This window comes from Hibiscus syriacus, unplaced genomic scaffold (assembly GCF_006381635.1).
Source record: "Hibiscus syriacus cultivar Baekdansim isolate YM2019G1 unplaced genomic scaffold, ASM638163v2 tig00111088_pilon, whole genome shotgun sequence".
Classification (NCBI taxonomy): Eukaryota; Viridiplantae; Streptophyta; class Magnoliopsida; order Malvales; family Malvaceae; genus Hibiscus; species Hibiscus syriacus.
In genome coordinates, this window is record NW_024062978.1 from 2,132,265 (window position 1) to 2,148,847 (window position 16,583).

At 30.7% G+C, this 16,583-nt stretch overlaps 1 protein-coding gene across 2 annotated transcripts in view; it reads right to left on the bottom strand.

Annotated features, from left to right (window-relative positions):
• Positions 1 to 15,719, bottom strand: part of LOC120152185 (floral homeotic protein APETALA 2-like) — a 31,652-nt gene extending 15,933 nt beyond the window's left edge. The window contains exons 1-10 of one of the 2 annotated variants that reach the window (XM_039164457.1): positions 15,142 to 15,719; positions 14,997 to 15,022; positions 14,877 to 14,907; positions 14,696 to 14,783; positions 14,452 to 14,597; positions 14,303 to 14,347; positions 14,106 to 14,200; positions 13,867 to 14,018; positions 13,635 to 13,787; positions 13,335 to 13,558 (exon numbers count right to left, since the gene is read on the bottom strand). In XM_039164457.1, the coding sequence (XP_039020388.1) occupies positions 13,361 to 13,558; positions 13,635 to 13,787; positions 13,867 to 14,018; positions 14,106 to 14,200; positions 14,303 to 14,347; positions 14,452 to 14,597; positions 14,696 to 14,783; positions 14,877 to 14,907; positions 14,997 to 15,022; positions 15,142 to 15,659 (1,452 nt within the window). In that variant the 5' untranslated portion in view covers positions 15,660 to 15,719 and the 3' untranslated portion in view covers positions 13,335 to 13,360. Of the gene's footprint in view, positions 1 to 13,267; positions 13,559 to 13,634; positions 13,788 to 13,866; positions 14,019 to 14,105; positions 14,201 to 14,302; positions 14,348 to 14,451; positions 14,598 to 14,695; positions 14,784 to 14,876; positions 14,908 to 14,996; positions 15,023 to 15,141 lie in introns of those variants that run through there. The other variant, XM_039164458.1, reaches the window with a different exon arrangement.
• Positions 15,720 to 16,583: the final 864 nt, after the last annotated feature.

Sequence of the window (16,583 nt, forward strand, 5' to 3'; positions counted from 1 at the left end):
AGGCTAAAGAGACAGAACCAGTAAACTTTTTCTCACAGCATCAGTGTTGCTTTGTATTATTGGCTAGAGATAAAACAGAATCCATTCATTCGGCTGTGCAACTTGTTACACGTGGCAACAAAAATCTGCTCATCCGTATTTTTTATTGTTTTGATTAGGATTGTAAACGTGTCAAGTTGAATATTTAAAATTATTGAGTTTGATTCGAAAATAAAATCAAAAACTAAGTTTGACTAGAGTTAGAAAAAAATTGAATTCGAACATTCTCATATTTAGCTCAATTAAGTTTAAACTCGAACTCAAATTTAAACTTAAACCACATGGGCATAAAAACAACAAACATTTTAAATATTATCATAATATCAGAATGATTATCGACAAACAAATAAACATGATTGAAAAAGAAAAATAAAGAACACTAAAATTTACGTGAAAAACCCAAAATGAAAAAATCACGGGCATAGGAGAATAATTTCACTAATACAAAGAAAGAAAATACAAGAGGATTTTGCTGAAAAAACTTGATATCTAGCACTTACCCTTAGTATCTACTTATAGGGATAGAGACTTTATCACAAAAGAAAACTAAATAGAGTAGAAATATACTTTGATAAAGTTCTCTACATTTAATCAAACTATAATTCTTATTTTCCCAAATTTAAATATTAATTTATTTGTGTCACTTCGAATTCGAATCAAACTCTAACAAATATTAATATTGTTAATAATTTAATTTTAAAAAAATTAATATAATACATTAGAATGAATACTACAAAATTGATCAGTTAGCACTGACTGTATTATAATAACAAAATTAAACAACAAAGAAATAATTATGTCGTAGTATAAACCGCTGTCTTAGAATTGATTTTGCCTCGATAAATGTAATTGATGCAATAGACGTATATTCCCCGAGGTTACCACGGTAACTTTAATAGGATTTGTCAATGAGAAAAATACTTTTTGATTTTTGGATGATTTGAGAATTCTAAAAAGCTCTCTACGGGAGTTAAAAACATAAAAATTAATCAGTCATAAACATTGATTTAATTTTCAAATTTAATAGTTGAACCTGACCTCAAAATTGTCCACGATGAAAAATATGTGTCGAAGACAATTCCAAAAAAAAATATTTCAGATTTTCTCTAAAAAGACGTGAAAGTATCGAAGACACATATAATTTCCACGTCCATGTCTGAGTTAAGTCAAGTCGGCCAGACAACAACAACAGCGCGTGCGAGTACAAGAGAGTTATTTAACCACGTTCAACAAATGAGGGTAACTTTAAATATCATTCCGAAGGGATTTACCCTCTTAGAGTGGGGTATAACTAACATTCTCCCACAAATACATAAAAATCCTTTAAAAGAACAACTTTAATTACAAATGAGAGAAGAACAATCACGAGATTAGTTGTTTAACCACTAGTGAATGTATCTATACATATAAGTGTAGAAAAACGACCCACTTAACATTAGGTTGTGAACTTATTAAGAATAAATATTCAATTATAGATTGATAAATTCATAAGTCTTCTCACTAATAACATCCAAAGTCTGAGCTATGAATTTATTAAAATCAACCGAAAAGACAACGGTGGCACGCGTGTACGAGAGAATTATCCAACCACATTCAATAAAGTAAAGCAAGAAAGATACTTTAAATATCCTTATCAAGAGATTTATCCTCTCAATATGGGATATAACCAACATAATAATTTTTAAGTTACTCCTGAATTTTTCAAATCGGATGTCAAACACTTCGTTTTGACTCGTTAAGAACTTGATTCAAGTTTGAATTTATTTAATTTAAAGATTAACTAAATCTTATCTAAATCATACTCAATTAATTTGCAGCCTTTCTCATCTCATATACGATCTTGATTTAGAATATGATATAACAACGAAATATTTGACATGGTAGAAGAGTTTTTCTAATTCATTATTTTTTAAATAATTAATATTATTCTTATAAATAATTATTGTTTTCATAAAATAGCATATTATAAAGGACTAAATCCAAATTTTGGTTGGAAGTATTTTGTGTTAGAGGAATGTTGGAAATAGAAAATAAATAAAAACGAAAGCCAAGAAAGGTAATAGAACAGTAGCGGATCAAAGAGGAGTGATATATAACAAACCCAAAAATAGAATTCCAAAATTAGAAAGTGTCAGAAAGGAAAAGAAAATAATAAGCTGAGAGAGAGAGAGAGAGAGATGGTTAAAACCAAACCAAGAACCATAGAAGGAAAACCCCAAAGGAGTAGTTTTGTCAGAGTTGAATGATGAAAGCGATCTAACACTTATCACTACCCTTTTATTTCCTCTCTTAAAATATTATAAAACAAACATGGGGACCAATGCCTCCATTGTCATGTCGCAATCGCACCTACACTCTTACATTTGACATTTATATTTCTCTAAGATCTTATATAAATCACAACTAATATTTTATATTTTTTATAAAAATATTTTATATTTTTTATAAAAATATTTTATATTTTTAACTTAGAATTAAATGAGAAAAATATATTGTATACAGAGAAAAAATAATATGTAGTGTAGAAAAAATTATTATATATTACAGAAAATTTTACAGATCGTTTACAACCAATGAGTATCATTAAATTAATTTATATAATGTTAAAATTATAAAATACTCAACGTAAGTTAAAAATCTAAATACATTTTATTTAAAATACAATATTAATTACATTTATTTTTATAATGTTATTTTTATTATAACTAGATCAAATATTAACCCCTAAATTAAAAAAATCATAAATTTTTTTACAACTTCGAAGTTTTTGTTGTCGCCGTCGTCAAGTAAATCTTTTTCGTTCATCCCTCCTGGCGTGGACGTTGTTCACCGTCATTCGGGCAACCAACACGTTAAGGTAAGCTTGATTAATTTTATTTTGTTTCGAACTTAGTCGTCTGTCCACCGTGACTGGCAGGTGCGGCCTCACCGGCTGTTGGCGCCTTCACCGGAAGGGGTCGTGGATGTCGGTGTGGAACTACCCTTCTCATCATCTTTCCCTAATTCCTAAATCCCTAATTTTCTAATTAGTCCAATGATAGAACTTTAATTCCCAAATTGAGTACCATAATTCCCAAATTAGAACCAATGAACTTTTATTCCTACATTCAAATCGTATTTTTGAAATCCAATTATAAATTCCCAATTTAAATCAAGCAGGTCGTATCGGTACCTTAGCTCATGTGTACTGATATGCATGCATTCGAGTATCGATACTGGTAGTGTATCGATACCATAATAGTATAATTTTTTTATTTCAAATACGTGTATCGATACACTAGTAGAGTGTATCGATATGATATGTTTGATTTGTAATTTTTTTGTTAATGCAATTATAATGTCATTAACCATTTCAATAATATTGGTTTTGTTTATGTTTGTGAAAATACATATTTGTTCGAGATGATTGATAAAAAAGAAAGCAAATTTCAAATTAAAGAGTTAAACGATTATAATTAGAATAAATGATACATGGATCACAAGGCTCTCATCAAAATAAGATGGACTTAGGCTTTCAACTGATCCACACGACCAAGCCTTGAAAAGGAGAACAAAATAGAAATAGACTTGCGACTACTTTTTGAATGGGATCCTGATGTTATTTGGTCAATATGTCTTATGAAGTTACCACCGACTGTCTCTTAGCTTTCCAACGGTTCTTGAATCGCATCAATCCAATGTCGGGAACTCAAGATACTCTCATTTTAGTGAAGACAACGCATGAAGAAATTCCTATATGTGATTAATACATGATTTTGAAAATATTAAGAATTTTAAATATTTTATTGATTATTTATAATATAATTTAATATAGGATGATACATTATCTGTTAGGATTAAATTTATTATTTTATTAGTAATTAAAATAGAGTTAAAACAATTATCTTTAGTTTATTTTTATTAGGAATTAGGATAGAATTCTTATTGTTATTTTTATTATTATTTTTAAGCATTAGTCATACTACAACAAAGACTCCTTTACCTTATATAAAAGAGGCTCCTTCCACCATTGTAAATACATCTTTTCTTGAATACAATACTTTTAGAGTTTTCTCTTTTGCAAGTGGCGATACTTGTGCCTTTGAAGCTTCTTTCCATTAAGTTCTTTTCAAGTTCTTGAGAGACAGATCTTCACACCCTTGTTTGTCTTTTCATTACGATTAAGAGGGTTGGTTTGAGTCGTATTATCAAGTTTGGCTTTTCATTGTGACTAGGAGAGTTTGATAGGACATTTATCCATCTATCTTCATCTTCTACAAATTCATTATCTTTTTCCTTTATTATTGTCGCCCACCTCTATTGGCTAAGTTTAATCCTTCCATTACAAATCTCTCTTTTATATTTATCTATTCTTATCATTATTTTATCCATCTCTTTTATTATCATTATTTTCATTTTCTTATTCTTTGTCTCAATTTCAGTAACCCTAATCCCACTACAACAAATTTGATTATTTGTGGTATCTGAAATATTGTCACTGAAAAATACATTTACGTCACTATTTGTATTTTGTGACATAAAAATTGACGTCACGGAGAACGTCACCCTAGGTGTGTCACTAAATGTCAAATGTGACGATGTATAAGATTTCGTCACGTATTATTAAACATATAATGACGTTAATAGATAATGTCACATTATAATTTGCATTCAATGACAATTAATTATGTCACCAAATAATGTACATTTTCTTCATTGATAAACCATATCGTCACCAATAACTCAATAATTTCTTTGTATACGTGACGAAAGAAAAAGTTATCACAATATTAGTGACGCAATACATGGTTACCTATTAGCAGTATAAATGACGTTTATACATAACGTCACTTTATAATTGATACTCAATGACAACTAGTTACGTCATTAAATTATATAAAATTTTGTTATTAATAATTCACATCGTCACGAATAATACATTAAAATCAATCTATATGTGAAGAAAGAGATATTGTCACATTTTCAGTGACGTAATATAACATTACCTAATAGTATTATGAATGACACTTATGCATAACGTCATTTTATAACTTATATTGCATGACAGTTAATTACATCACTAAATTATATAATATTTTTATTAATAATTTATATCGTCACGAATACTACATTAAAATCAATCTATATGTTACAAAAGAGATATTGTCAAGTTTTTAGTGACATAATATAATGTTATCTAATAGTATTTTGAATGATGATTATGCATAACGTCACCTTATACAATTTTCTCCAATATAGTGACAAAATAAAGATTGTCACAATAATATGACAATATATATTAAAATGAAAATACTTATATTAATCTAAAGAAAAAATAACATAGTTTACTTATTGTAAAATAATAAAATTTATACGAATATTTCACTAGAAAACATAATAATGTCATTTTTATAAATATAAAAACACTTAAATGCTCAAAGAAAATAAAAATAATATGACTTGTGGAATAACTTTTTGCTAGAATCTCAATCCAAATCTTGTGTCGACTACGAGTCTGTTGATGATGAGTTTGTGGTATCATTTGAAGCTACAAAAATAATTAGCACGTTAATTGTCATAATTAAAATTATATAATTATTTTATTTATTTAAAATATTATTTACCTGAAAATTGAAGTGAGGGCACAAGAATTCCGACAGCTAACAAAGCAAATCTCATAATCTCCATTTGAGTTTGACAAAACCATCTCAACTATATAAAATATTCAATTATGTAAAAATGCAACAACTTTGGGTAAGAACAAAAAGACCCTAAAACTAAAATCATAGCAAATATAACTATGTAAAAATGTAAAGTAAAGATTAAAATAAAAAATGTCGAAACCATCTAAACTATACCAAAAAAATCAATTATATTTAACAGTAAAATAAAATATTAAAAAATATAGAAGGATTTAGTTTCATACCTTAGGCGTCGTTTTCGTTCTTCATCGGGTTACTTTCATCGGAGTTGTGAGCGAGGGGTCGGTTTTGGTCGGACATTGGGGTTTTATGTTAATTTTAGGTAAGGTTTAATCCCGGTTGGATTTGGGATGGTAGCAGGAGAGGAGGTTTAGATGAGAGTTGTGGTTCTGGAACTTGCTTGGGTTGTAAGAAATGATAAGAAGAAACCCGGTCACCGGAGTCCAATGATCAAAGCAAGCTAGCGATTGGGATTTACAGGGGTGCCTGGTGGTTCTGTTTTGTGAAGGGTCTCGATCGAGAGACCAAATGTGAAGAGAGGAAATCATTAGATGAGAGGCGGCTCTCCACTTTAGCTTTAGGTTGAAATGTCGTAAATTGCCATAATTTGGCATAAATACTTTAGGTTAAGTGTTATTTTATAGTTTAGTCATCATAGTTTAATATAGGTTTTGCTTTAATCCTAAACTCTGGTTGGTTTTATGTTTCTTGATTTAGTCTCTTAATTATTTAATTTGATTGGATATTAATTAGAATTAATTAATTTTTTATGGACTTGTAATTAATTAAATTAGTTTTTTTCCTTTTAGATTGTTTCAAATAAGTAAATATATTTATGTAAATTTTGACATGTTTTAAGTTAGTAGATTTTTAGAATTGATCCCTAGGCTAGATAGTTTCTATTTTAAATAATTACGGTTTATTAGAACTTTAGTTTATGTTTAGTCATTATTTTGAGCTATATGGTCATTTTAAATTCGGTCCTAGAATTTTAACTTTAAATTAAACCTTTAGATTTAGATTAATTCCTTAAATTAATTTTTAGATTGATTTTTAGAATTTTTTCTTTTGTTTTATTTTTATTACAAGAGTAATATTTTATATTTTAAGATTGTTGATGTTATATGTATCTAAATATATTGGAGCTTTATGGGTATTTCTATGATCAAATATAAATATCATTTTTCCCTTAACACTTTGATGTAACATCATGGAAATCATTGAAGTATAATAATATATAAAAAATCATCTGATCATTTCTTTTTTACGATTTATTATTTTAAGTTTTTCTATAAAGAAACATTTGAATATGAGATAATCTAATACAAAATAATGTCAATAAAATTAAAAGCACAAAAAATCTCTGTAAATTGCATTGTTTAATAATGTTTTTAGATTATCTTTTTTTTTTAACATTAAGTGACGTAACTTCATGATGTCTTTTAAAATCGTCATATAAAAAAAAGATAGCAATAATTGACAAATATTGATTTCGTCATGCTAAAACTATTTTTTGTGACAATAATAAAACATCATTTTAATGTCTTATAAAATATGACGAATTAAATTGTCATGACTAAAATTTATTTGTGACAAATGTGCAACGTCACTAATTGAAATTGAATCGTCATTATAATAAATTGTCACTAATACATTTTTTTCATTGGAGACGATTTTACAATGTCATTATTTTATCTAAATGTCATTAAAAGGTTTCCCATTAAAAATATTGGTGGGAAGATTTTGGCGCCAAGCATATAGTGACGAAAATTAATGACCATTTTTGAAATTGTCATAAAAATATACCATTAATCAATAAATACGACGAAAAGAAAAAAAACGTCACATTATAGTATATTTTGTGACATTATATGCAATATCATATAGAAATTTCGTCATAAATTGATAAATTTGTTGTAGTGTCCAAATACCTACATTCTTTGTCGTCGCCCATAACTTCCCATTATTTCCCTCTTATTCTTTGAACGAGTCTATAGCTTTAATTCTTGAACGACGAGCAACGTTCATAATCTGTTGTCTCTTCTCTACCAATTGGTATCAGATTTGGGATAATTCTTAGAAAGAATCAAGTGAATTTGCTTCTCCTTGCACACTTACTTCATCAAAGTACCCCCAACGAAGCTAGTTCACGAAGATTCATCGTTTTAAGTTATTTTTTACATTTTTTTAATTTAGTTTCAATTATTTCTTGTTAGTTTGATGTTTTTCATTTTTTTTAAAAGAAAAAGCCAAAAATAAAAAAAGCCAAAAAAAATATCCAGAAATTTTTACAGGAAGATTATTCATTCTAAGAGAGATTAGTAGTCCAAAATTTAAGCCAATCATTCAATATTGTTTATCGGATTTGAGCACTGGTCATTGAAAAATTTCAAATAATTTTCCAGAAAGAATTTGGTGATGAAATTTTCCAAATTGCAACTACATTCATTGGACAACATCCGCAAAAAAAATTCAAATTTTTTGGAGATTGACAACCCCGTCAAAAAACATTGGTCAAGTTGATCTAGCGATTCAGGTTTTTTTGGGTTTAGGTTTTTCAACTTTTATTTGATTTTTAGTACCTTAGGTTCCTTTGTCTTACATTTTCTTCTTTTTTCATATGCATCATCTAACACATTCTTATATTTGTGTTTGTAGGACTAAAAGAGTTTGCATACTTCTTTTTCCTTGTTTTCTCGTTCTCTTAAAGTGATATATTTGTTTGACCTCTTAGAGATTTTAAGTAATTTTATCCTCTTTGCTAGCGATTGAACTCCTATACAAACATTGAAAAGCTTTGAGAGAGAGTTTTAAAGAGTACAATATCGGTTTCCTCTCCTCTTAGAGTATTCCTTTCTTGGAGTGATTTGTGAGGCTTCTTGTTTTCTTTGATTTTTTATCACTTTAAATATTGCTTTGAGTGTTGTGATATTTTAAGATGTTCAAGCCAATTGTTCCAAAATCAAGCATTCCAAAATTCTATGGCTTGAAAGACCCACACGCCTACTATGAGTAGGAAATGAAGATGAAATTCATATTCCACGACTACAAGTGCTCCGAACAAGAAAAAAATGTCTATATCTATACATAGATTCGAAAATAAGGTACTACTTTGGAGTGTACATGTTATATGCAGAAAATATCCAATCAATACTTGAGATGAGCTCAAATTTAAGATGAGATAACAATTTGTTCCAAGTTATTGTATGAGGAAAACCTACAAAAACTTCGAAGACTACGACAAGATAAAAGATATGTGGAGGACTATTATAAAGAGATGAAGTCTTTAATTCAACAAGCAAGGATTTGTAATGAAGATTAACGTTGTTACTAATTCATGAAAGGTCTCAATCCATCGGGAATGAAATTTGAAAATGCTAGTGTTTTTTCGCCTTCTGAGCATATGTGAAATATTCAGTAAGGATATTTTGAGACAAACATTAAATTTAAAAATGTCATGAAATCATAAACTAAAAATAATGTGATCTCTAGCCCATAAATTATTTTTTACCTAAAAGGACAGAGGCAAATATAACTTCTTTCGCATAGACGTTTCTCTCAAGTGCAAATCGTACATGTAGAGATCAATAAACTATTAAATATTTGAAAATAATACAAACACTTGTATTAATAACATATAAAATAATAAATATTGATCATGTAAAATATTTAATAATTTAATCTATAATACCTAATCATATAACCATTTTTCTGGAAAAAAATAGTACGGGCATTTGCAATGTTCAAATTATTTTTCTTGACCATGTAAAGAGTGCTAGATGTATCATTCCAATTAGCGACATTCATACAAATTCTACGTTCTTCAGGCGTTAAAAACTCAAAATATTGCTTGTACGCATCACTTATCATACCAATTTCTTTGGAATTTTATGATAATAAATCACCTATCTCATATTTATACTGCATGAAAAACATAACTCTTAAAAACATTTTTACTGCATTAAAATAATATCAAACTTTAACATGAAAAATAATCAATAAAGAATGAGTTATACATACCTTGATATTCACTTTAGATGTTCTAACTCTTTTTTTCGATGTCATATCTTTCAACTTTGAATCATCAATAAAATCTAAACATACGGTCGAACATCTCACACTCTTTTTCTGTTGAGACCATTTAATCTTTGACAAAGCCTTAGGATCATTAGACATTTTAGGCCCAATTTTTCAATCAGTGGAGTTTCCTTCAACGTAACTAATTGACTAGGAAATCGATGGGACTAAATTGGAAGTTTAAAACCTCGATCGAAATTTTTGGGAAACCATCATTATCAGTCTTGTTGTTGTCTTCAGAATTAAATATAAGTTTTCTTTAGCCACTACATTCTAATGAGGGAGAAGAATAATCACAATCACAATTAATAAAAAGAGACAAACTCAGTTTTTTAATACCACTCTCAGTTTCTTCCTTCAATGATGCGACCCTTAATCCTTCTTCCATGTGTGGTTTATTTTCTAAACTCTCATCTTTCAATGGAATCATATGTAAATTAGTCTCTTCTGATATATTATTTAAAGCATCATCCTTTAATGATCGACAATATATACATTCTCATTTTATTGAATCACCATCTTGTATTGAACTTTTAACATTACTAGGTGTTAATATGCTCACTAATTTTTCAAATTAGTCATTTAATATTTCAAATTGAACTTTTGATTTTTCAAATTGACAATTCATTATAGCAAATTCTTTTTCAATAGTTTACATCGAATGAATGAGTGTCTCAAACTTGTGATCACTCTTATAAGAAGTTATCTCTTCCTCATGTACAACTTCAGTTTTTCCCTATATGTATATAGAATAAATAAAAAATAAAACAATAATCTTAAATAATATATACTGATAAAAATTCATTACTATTATTAAAATTCCAGTTAATTATAATGAATGTGCCTTGTTGTTTGTCTTCTCTAAATTCATGTCGATATGACGCTTACACTTCATCATCGATATGACGCTTACACTTCATCATCTTAAGTTGTTTTGAAGCATTAAGTTTAGATCCATCATCTAAGTTAAAAAGATAAAATCCAAGCCTCATGCAAACTTAACAAAAAATTTACAAATCAAGTATATTGTACCAATACACTCTACTAGTGTATTGATACACATATTTGAAATAAAAAACTAAGTACTAGTATGGTAGCGGTATACTATTAGTACCAATGCTCGAATGTCCGCGTACCAGTACACATGAGCCAAGGTACCAATATGGCATGCTTGATTCAAATTGGGAATTCAGAATTGGATTTCAAAATTATGGTTTGAAGGTATGAATTAAGGTTCAATTGTTCTAATTGGGGTTCTAATTTGGGAATCATGGTACTTTTTTTAGAATTAGGGTTCTATATTTAGACTAATTAGAACATCAGGGGTAGGGTTATGGTTAGGATTTAAAACTTAAGGGATTAGGGAAAGATGATGAGAGGGGACAGTCCCACACCGACATCCTCAACCACTGTCGGTGAAGGCACCGACAGTCGGTGAGGCCCCACCCGTTGGTGACAGCTTGGACGATCGATCAAGTTCGAAACAAAATAAAATTAATCATGCTTACCTTAACATGATGGTTGCGCGAACTACGGTGAACAACGTCCACGTCAGGAGGGATGAATAGTAAAGATTCAATCGAGGGCGACAAAAATTTATGGCGACATGAACTTCAAAGCTTTAAAACAAGTTAGGATTTTTTTTAATTTAAGAGTTAGTATTTGATCTAATTATAATAAAAAATAAGACTATAAAATTTAATGTAATTATATTATATTTTAAATAAATTACATTTAGATTTTCAACTAATTTATAATTATACATTAAATACTTTATAATTTTAACGTTTTTTGAATTAATTTAATAATAATCCTCGGCTGATGGAGTGTAACATAATCATGCATGTATTAAACATATCTTTTATTGAATGCACGACTTCTTTTATTGTTTTGCGAAGGAAGTAGACTGAAAAAGTTATAGTGGTTGAAGAAATTCTATAAATGGAAAGGCAAAATTAGTACTCGTATTAGATCCCACACCGAACAGCAAGGCAAACATCTTCGGGTATTAGGGGTTTTTTTTTACCTTCACTCCTTGGTCTTTGCTTCATCTTTTTTCACTTTGCCCCCACTACACCAACTAAGGCTATGCTCTATTTTATAAATAAACATAAAAAAATAATTTATAAATATTAAAAAAATGAAGAAGAAAGATTTTAATGGGTAAATTAAAATAAAACAAAGAGAGAGGAGAGGAGGCTGAAGATTTGGCAGTGTTTCGTAGATCCTATGGCAGAGGAAGAGAGGATATTATGAGTCACTTTACTCTTTGGTTTTGAAGATGCTACGGTGCCACTTCTTTTTGCATTTGTTTCGTCTTTTATCCAATCTTTACCTTGGCGCGTGGATACTTCACATTCCCCCCTACATATTCATCCATTCCGATTAAAAGTGATTAAAGATAGATTCATGTAGAAAATAACGCAGAAACCACAAATAAAGGGAAAGAAAAGAAAAAAATGATAACACTAATTGGTTCTTTGCTTTTAGGGATTGAAAGAGCAGCTTGAAGGGGACGATTCTTTGCCTGAGAGCTAGCTTCTCAATGGACCCATTTCACACACATGTATATAATATAGCAGCAGGAACCTAGCAGCACATCACATGCAAATTTATGATTCAGATTCTGACATGAAACCTAAAACTGATGCTTCTTCATCCTCCTCCTGCTTCTTGCACGTGAATTTTGCCAACAGGATTTGTTTCACTGTATTTGTATTCACTTTACCAACCATTCATATTATCACTTCAAAGTTAATCCAATGTTTTCACTTTTCATCCTTTTTTATAATGTATGACCTAGTATAAACCCCATGATTTTAGGGTTAGAATATTCCTCTACCAAATATTGATAAATCTATCTCGAATTCATATATATTTCGTGGTTTATTCCAGTTCTTCTCTTCTTAAGCCAAAGAATATATCGTGACCTTTCTCCATATAGAATCTTTTTCCTTTCTAAATGAAAAAATAGGGTAAAACCCTATGCTCTCCTCCGTATGCAGACAGATACAAAAAAATTTGAAGAATGACGACCCGGATGACGAATGGGAAATTCTTATTTTATTCAGTTTAGAACCTTTATCTTAATTCCAAAGGTCACTAAAAAATAGACTGATGATGAGAATAACTCTTAATTCAATTTAGTACATTTAGACTCCCTTGCCTTGATTGCTTTCCCTTTCGAGATGTCCTTTTTAAAGTAAAATGGCATTGGGTAGAGTGGGGAGGAAGGGTTAAGATGACAAAAGTCCATCTTGTCATTATAACCACACGTCTGACTGCTTTTGGCTTGAGAGAACTGATTCAAAGGACATAAATGATGGTGACTATTCATCCCCATTCATAATTTCCCCTTAGATTTTACAGTAAAATCTATTGATAACGTTTCACCTTTTATATAAAACGGGGTCTTGTTATTATATCAATAATACCAATATATACACCTGTATAAGGCTGCAAAACATCGCCATTAAAGACAAGTTACAACATAAAAAGTCAGGAACTTGATGTAATAAAAAAACATTCAATAATTTTGTTAGTGAGGTAGGCTGCTTTTTTTTTTAGATAAGTGAATGGAAGCCATTTTGGTGAGGCCAAGTTTGTGAAGAAGGTCTAATCTGCGATGGGAATCCCGATGATGCTGCAGAATTTCCAAACAACTGGTGAGGACCTGATTGCCACTGTTGATTATCACTGCTTGAGAGTGAAAGCTCAGTACTCCCAATGCGGTCTCCATTGCTGCATCTTGGAAAATGAATCTGATAATTCACACACACAAATATGTTTTTAAAAAAGGAAAGTAATTTTAATGTCCACTTCAGTCAAAACACACACCTGATACGTTGACGGAGGAGGAATAATGTGGAGCTGTCCATTATAGTTGGTTGTAGTCGGAGACTGAATGCGTGTTCGACTCAACAGCTGCATTGTTTCTTCCTCCATATATCCATTCGGTCTTCGTTGATGAGGTTCATCAAGTTGTCCCTGCTGCAGATTTTAACTGGTTTTAGAACCGATTGATCAACCATAAATGAAATCAGTCACCACTACAAAATTATATACCCACCTTAGACCTAAATCCCTGATGTTGCCAATCAGTCGCTTCAAATGGTAGATTATCCTGATAACTTTGACTATCAGCCCCCGGTTTTATATTGTTCGAGTTTGAATTCCCTAAGCTTAAGTCAAGGTTGTGATCTCCGGCGTCACCCGAAGCTTCTACACAAATAAGAAGCATGAAGTCGGATTTAGTCTTTTCAAGGGATAATGATTAATGAATGATACGACGATATTTAATTTACTTACCACCAGAATTATTAAGCTCGTTTTCGTATATGCTGGGATCAAAGTTAGTAACAGCGTCTTTGCCATTGCACTTAATTGCAGCTCTGTCATAAGCCCTACAATAATGTTGAACCAGACACTTTTTTTACTGCCTTATCTTAAAACAACACAGTTGGATTTTCAGTTAAAACTTAAAACATCAAAGAATATACACGAACCTAGCTGCTTCAATCTCGGTGTCAAACAAGCCTAAATAAACATACCTGTAAGAAGACAATTTAACGGCTCAATACTGATCGTAAAAAAAAACTACGAAATATTATTTGCTAAGATACAAAGAAAATGTATCTTTTAAAAAAAGGGTTACTTTTTGCCTAAAAATTGGCCCATTCGAGCTTCCCATCTCCCACATTTGTGTAAAGTAACTCCTCTATATTTGGAGCTTCCTCTGGGAAAACCGGTGCTTTGTCGGCGAAGAACATGCACAAATTCTTCCTTGGTTAGGTTACTCATCTGTTATGCAATAAAAAGACAAAGAATCTTTACCTTTTTGTAACACAAGATAAGATAAACTACGCAATTATTCTTTCAACTTGTGTCTTTAAGATCACCTGTTTCAAGTCTTCCTTGTAATCTTCGATGCTAAAATTTATATCGGCTTCTAATCCCCGGAACTTGATTGCTGCCCTGTCGTATGCACTGCCAAAAATATTGATGTTTTTGTTAATTTTTTTTCCCATTGTTATTCTTTGCGTAATAAAAGAAAAAAAAAGTTGAGACTCGAAAGCTCACCGAGCAGCAGCATGTGCTGTGTCAAATCCACCTAACTCGGCCAAGAAAACAAAGAAATCAGACACGAAAATTTGTCTGAAGAACTAATAAAACTGATGCGAAGAAGGACAGTACTCATACCTAAATAAACTTGTTTTCCACAATCCCTGTACGTCAAATAACAAACCCAAAACCACCTTAAGTTCTGATTGGCTTAGATATTGTAAAATATAAAAGGGAAATTTTCAGGTTTTTTGTTGTGATTTCAATGAGAAAAAAAACTGACCAAATATGAGACTCCCATCTGCCAGTTCTTCTATAAAAGGTAACTCCTCTATACTGCGAGCTTCTCGACCTAGGTCCTCTCCTGCTTTTCTTCATCGGGTGCGAAGCTTCGCCGGATCTTTCTGGTGCCAGAGGCTCCGATTGGCAGAATCTGACACCGACCCAGTGAGCCTGGGGGAAACCCGTAGAGGAACCCGTTTCATGGTCCTGATCCAGAGGGAAGAACTGGTGAGTCACGGGAGCCCAGTCACTCTCCACTGAACACTCTTCTTCTTCGTGGGGCACCGAGAAACCGAAAATCTTGCTACTTCTCTTTTTTAAACCCGCTTTAAATCGCTCACCATCTTCTTCTTCCGACCCATCCTCGAACACCAAAGCGGAAGAGCTCGAATTCGACACGGATCCGACTCGTTTTCCCTTGTCTTGATCTCCGTCTACGGAAGTCTTCTGCGACGTACAACAGCCCTCGGATTCATCATCTCTAGGTTGTTGATACGGCGAGTCATTAAGATCCCACATTTTTTTCCTTGTTCTCAACTTATAATCTCGACCAAAAACCAACAAACTCAAACAAATATCATCACCAAACGAAAGTAAGGCCAGAAAATTTTTGTGCATACAAAGTGAAGACAAACCAATGAGTGAAGGGTTGCGGAAAGGTAGGAGAATTGTGAGATAGCTAAAAGATAGTAATAGCTAAGAAAAGGGTTAGAGAAGAGGGGAGGATGTAAAAAAAAAAAAAACTCAAGCTGCTCTGCTCAATGCAAAATAGACGATGCAATTTTGAGTTAAAACTTGTAGTTCCACAATCTCATCCTTTATTAGGAAATATCTTTCTTTTTTTTCTCTTTCTTACCACTTGCTTATAAATATATATCTATATTATTTTTGTTCTTCGCTTTGTAACCCATAGGCCTTTCAGGTTTTTTTTGCGTATATAAAACTATGCGAATGAAAATAAACCTCAGCTATCTTTAGTCTCTTTTGAAATGTCCCGATACATTGTCTCCAAAGTCATAAAGTTTATTTTGATTGGGGTGGTTTTAATGTTTAAAGAATTATTATCTTTATTATATCTCAATATTTAGGGTTTAACTATTATACACGTGTTTACTGTTAAATAACTAATAAGTTTGTAAAATCTTATATTTAATCTTTATTCTGTATAGAAAATAAAGAATCAGAGGTTTTAGGCAAAATAATGCGAGTATTTTTAGTAGGTTAAAAGCCTATAAACTAAGAAACCACGAAAGAATAAAAATAATAATTTGATTAATTAATCAAATATGCCTACTTCAAAATAATAGTGTTTTTAGTTAAAAGATATTGGATTTTAGTATAATTTATCGTTTATGTGTGTGGTTCATAACTCCAACACGTAGCCTGTATAAATGATTGACCTAACAACTTTGAATGCAGAATACAAACATAATCACATTGTTT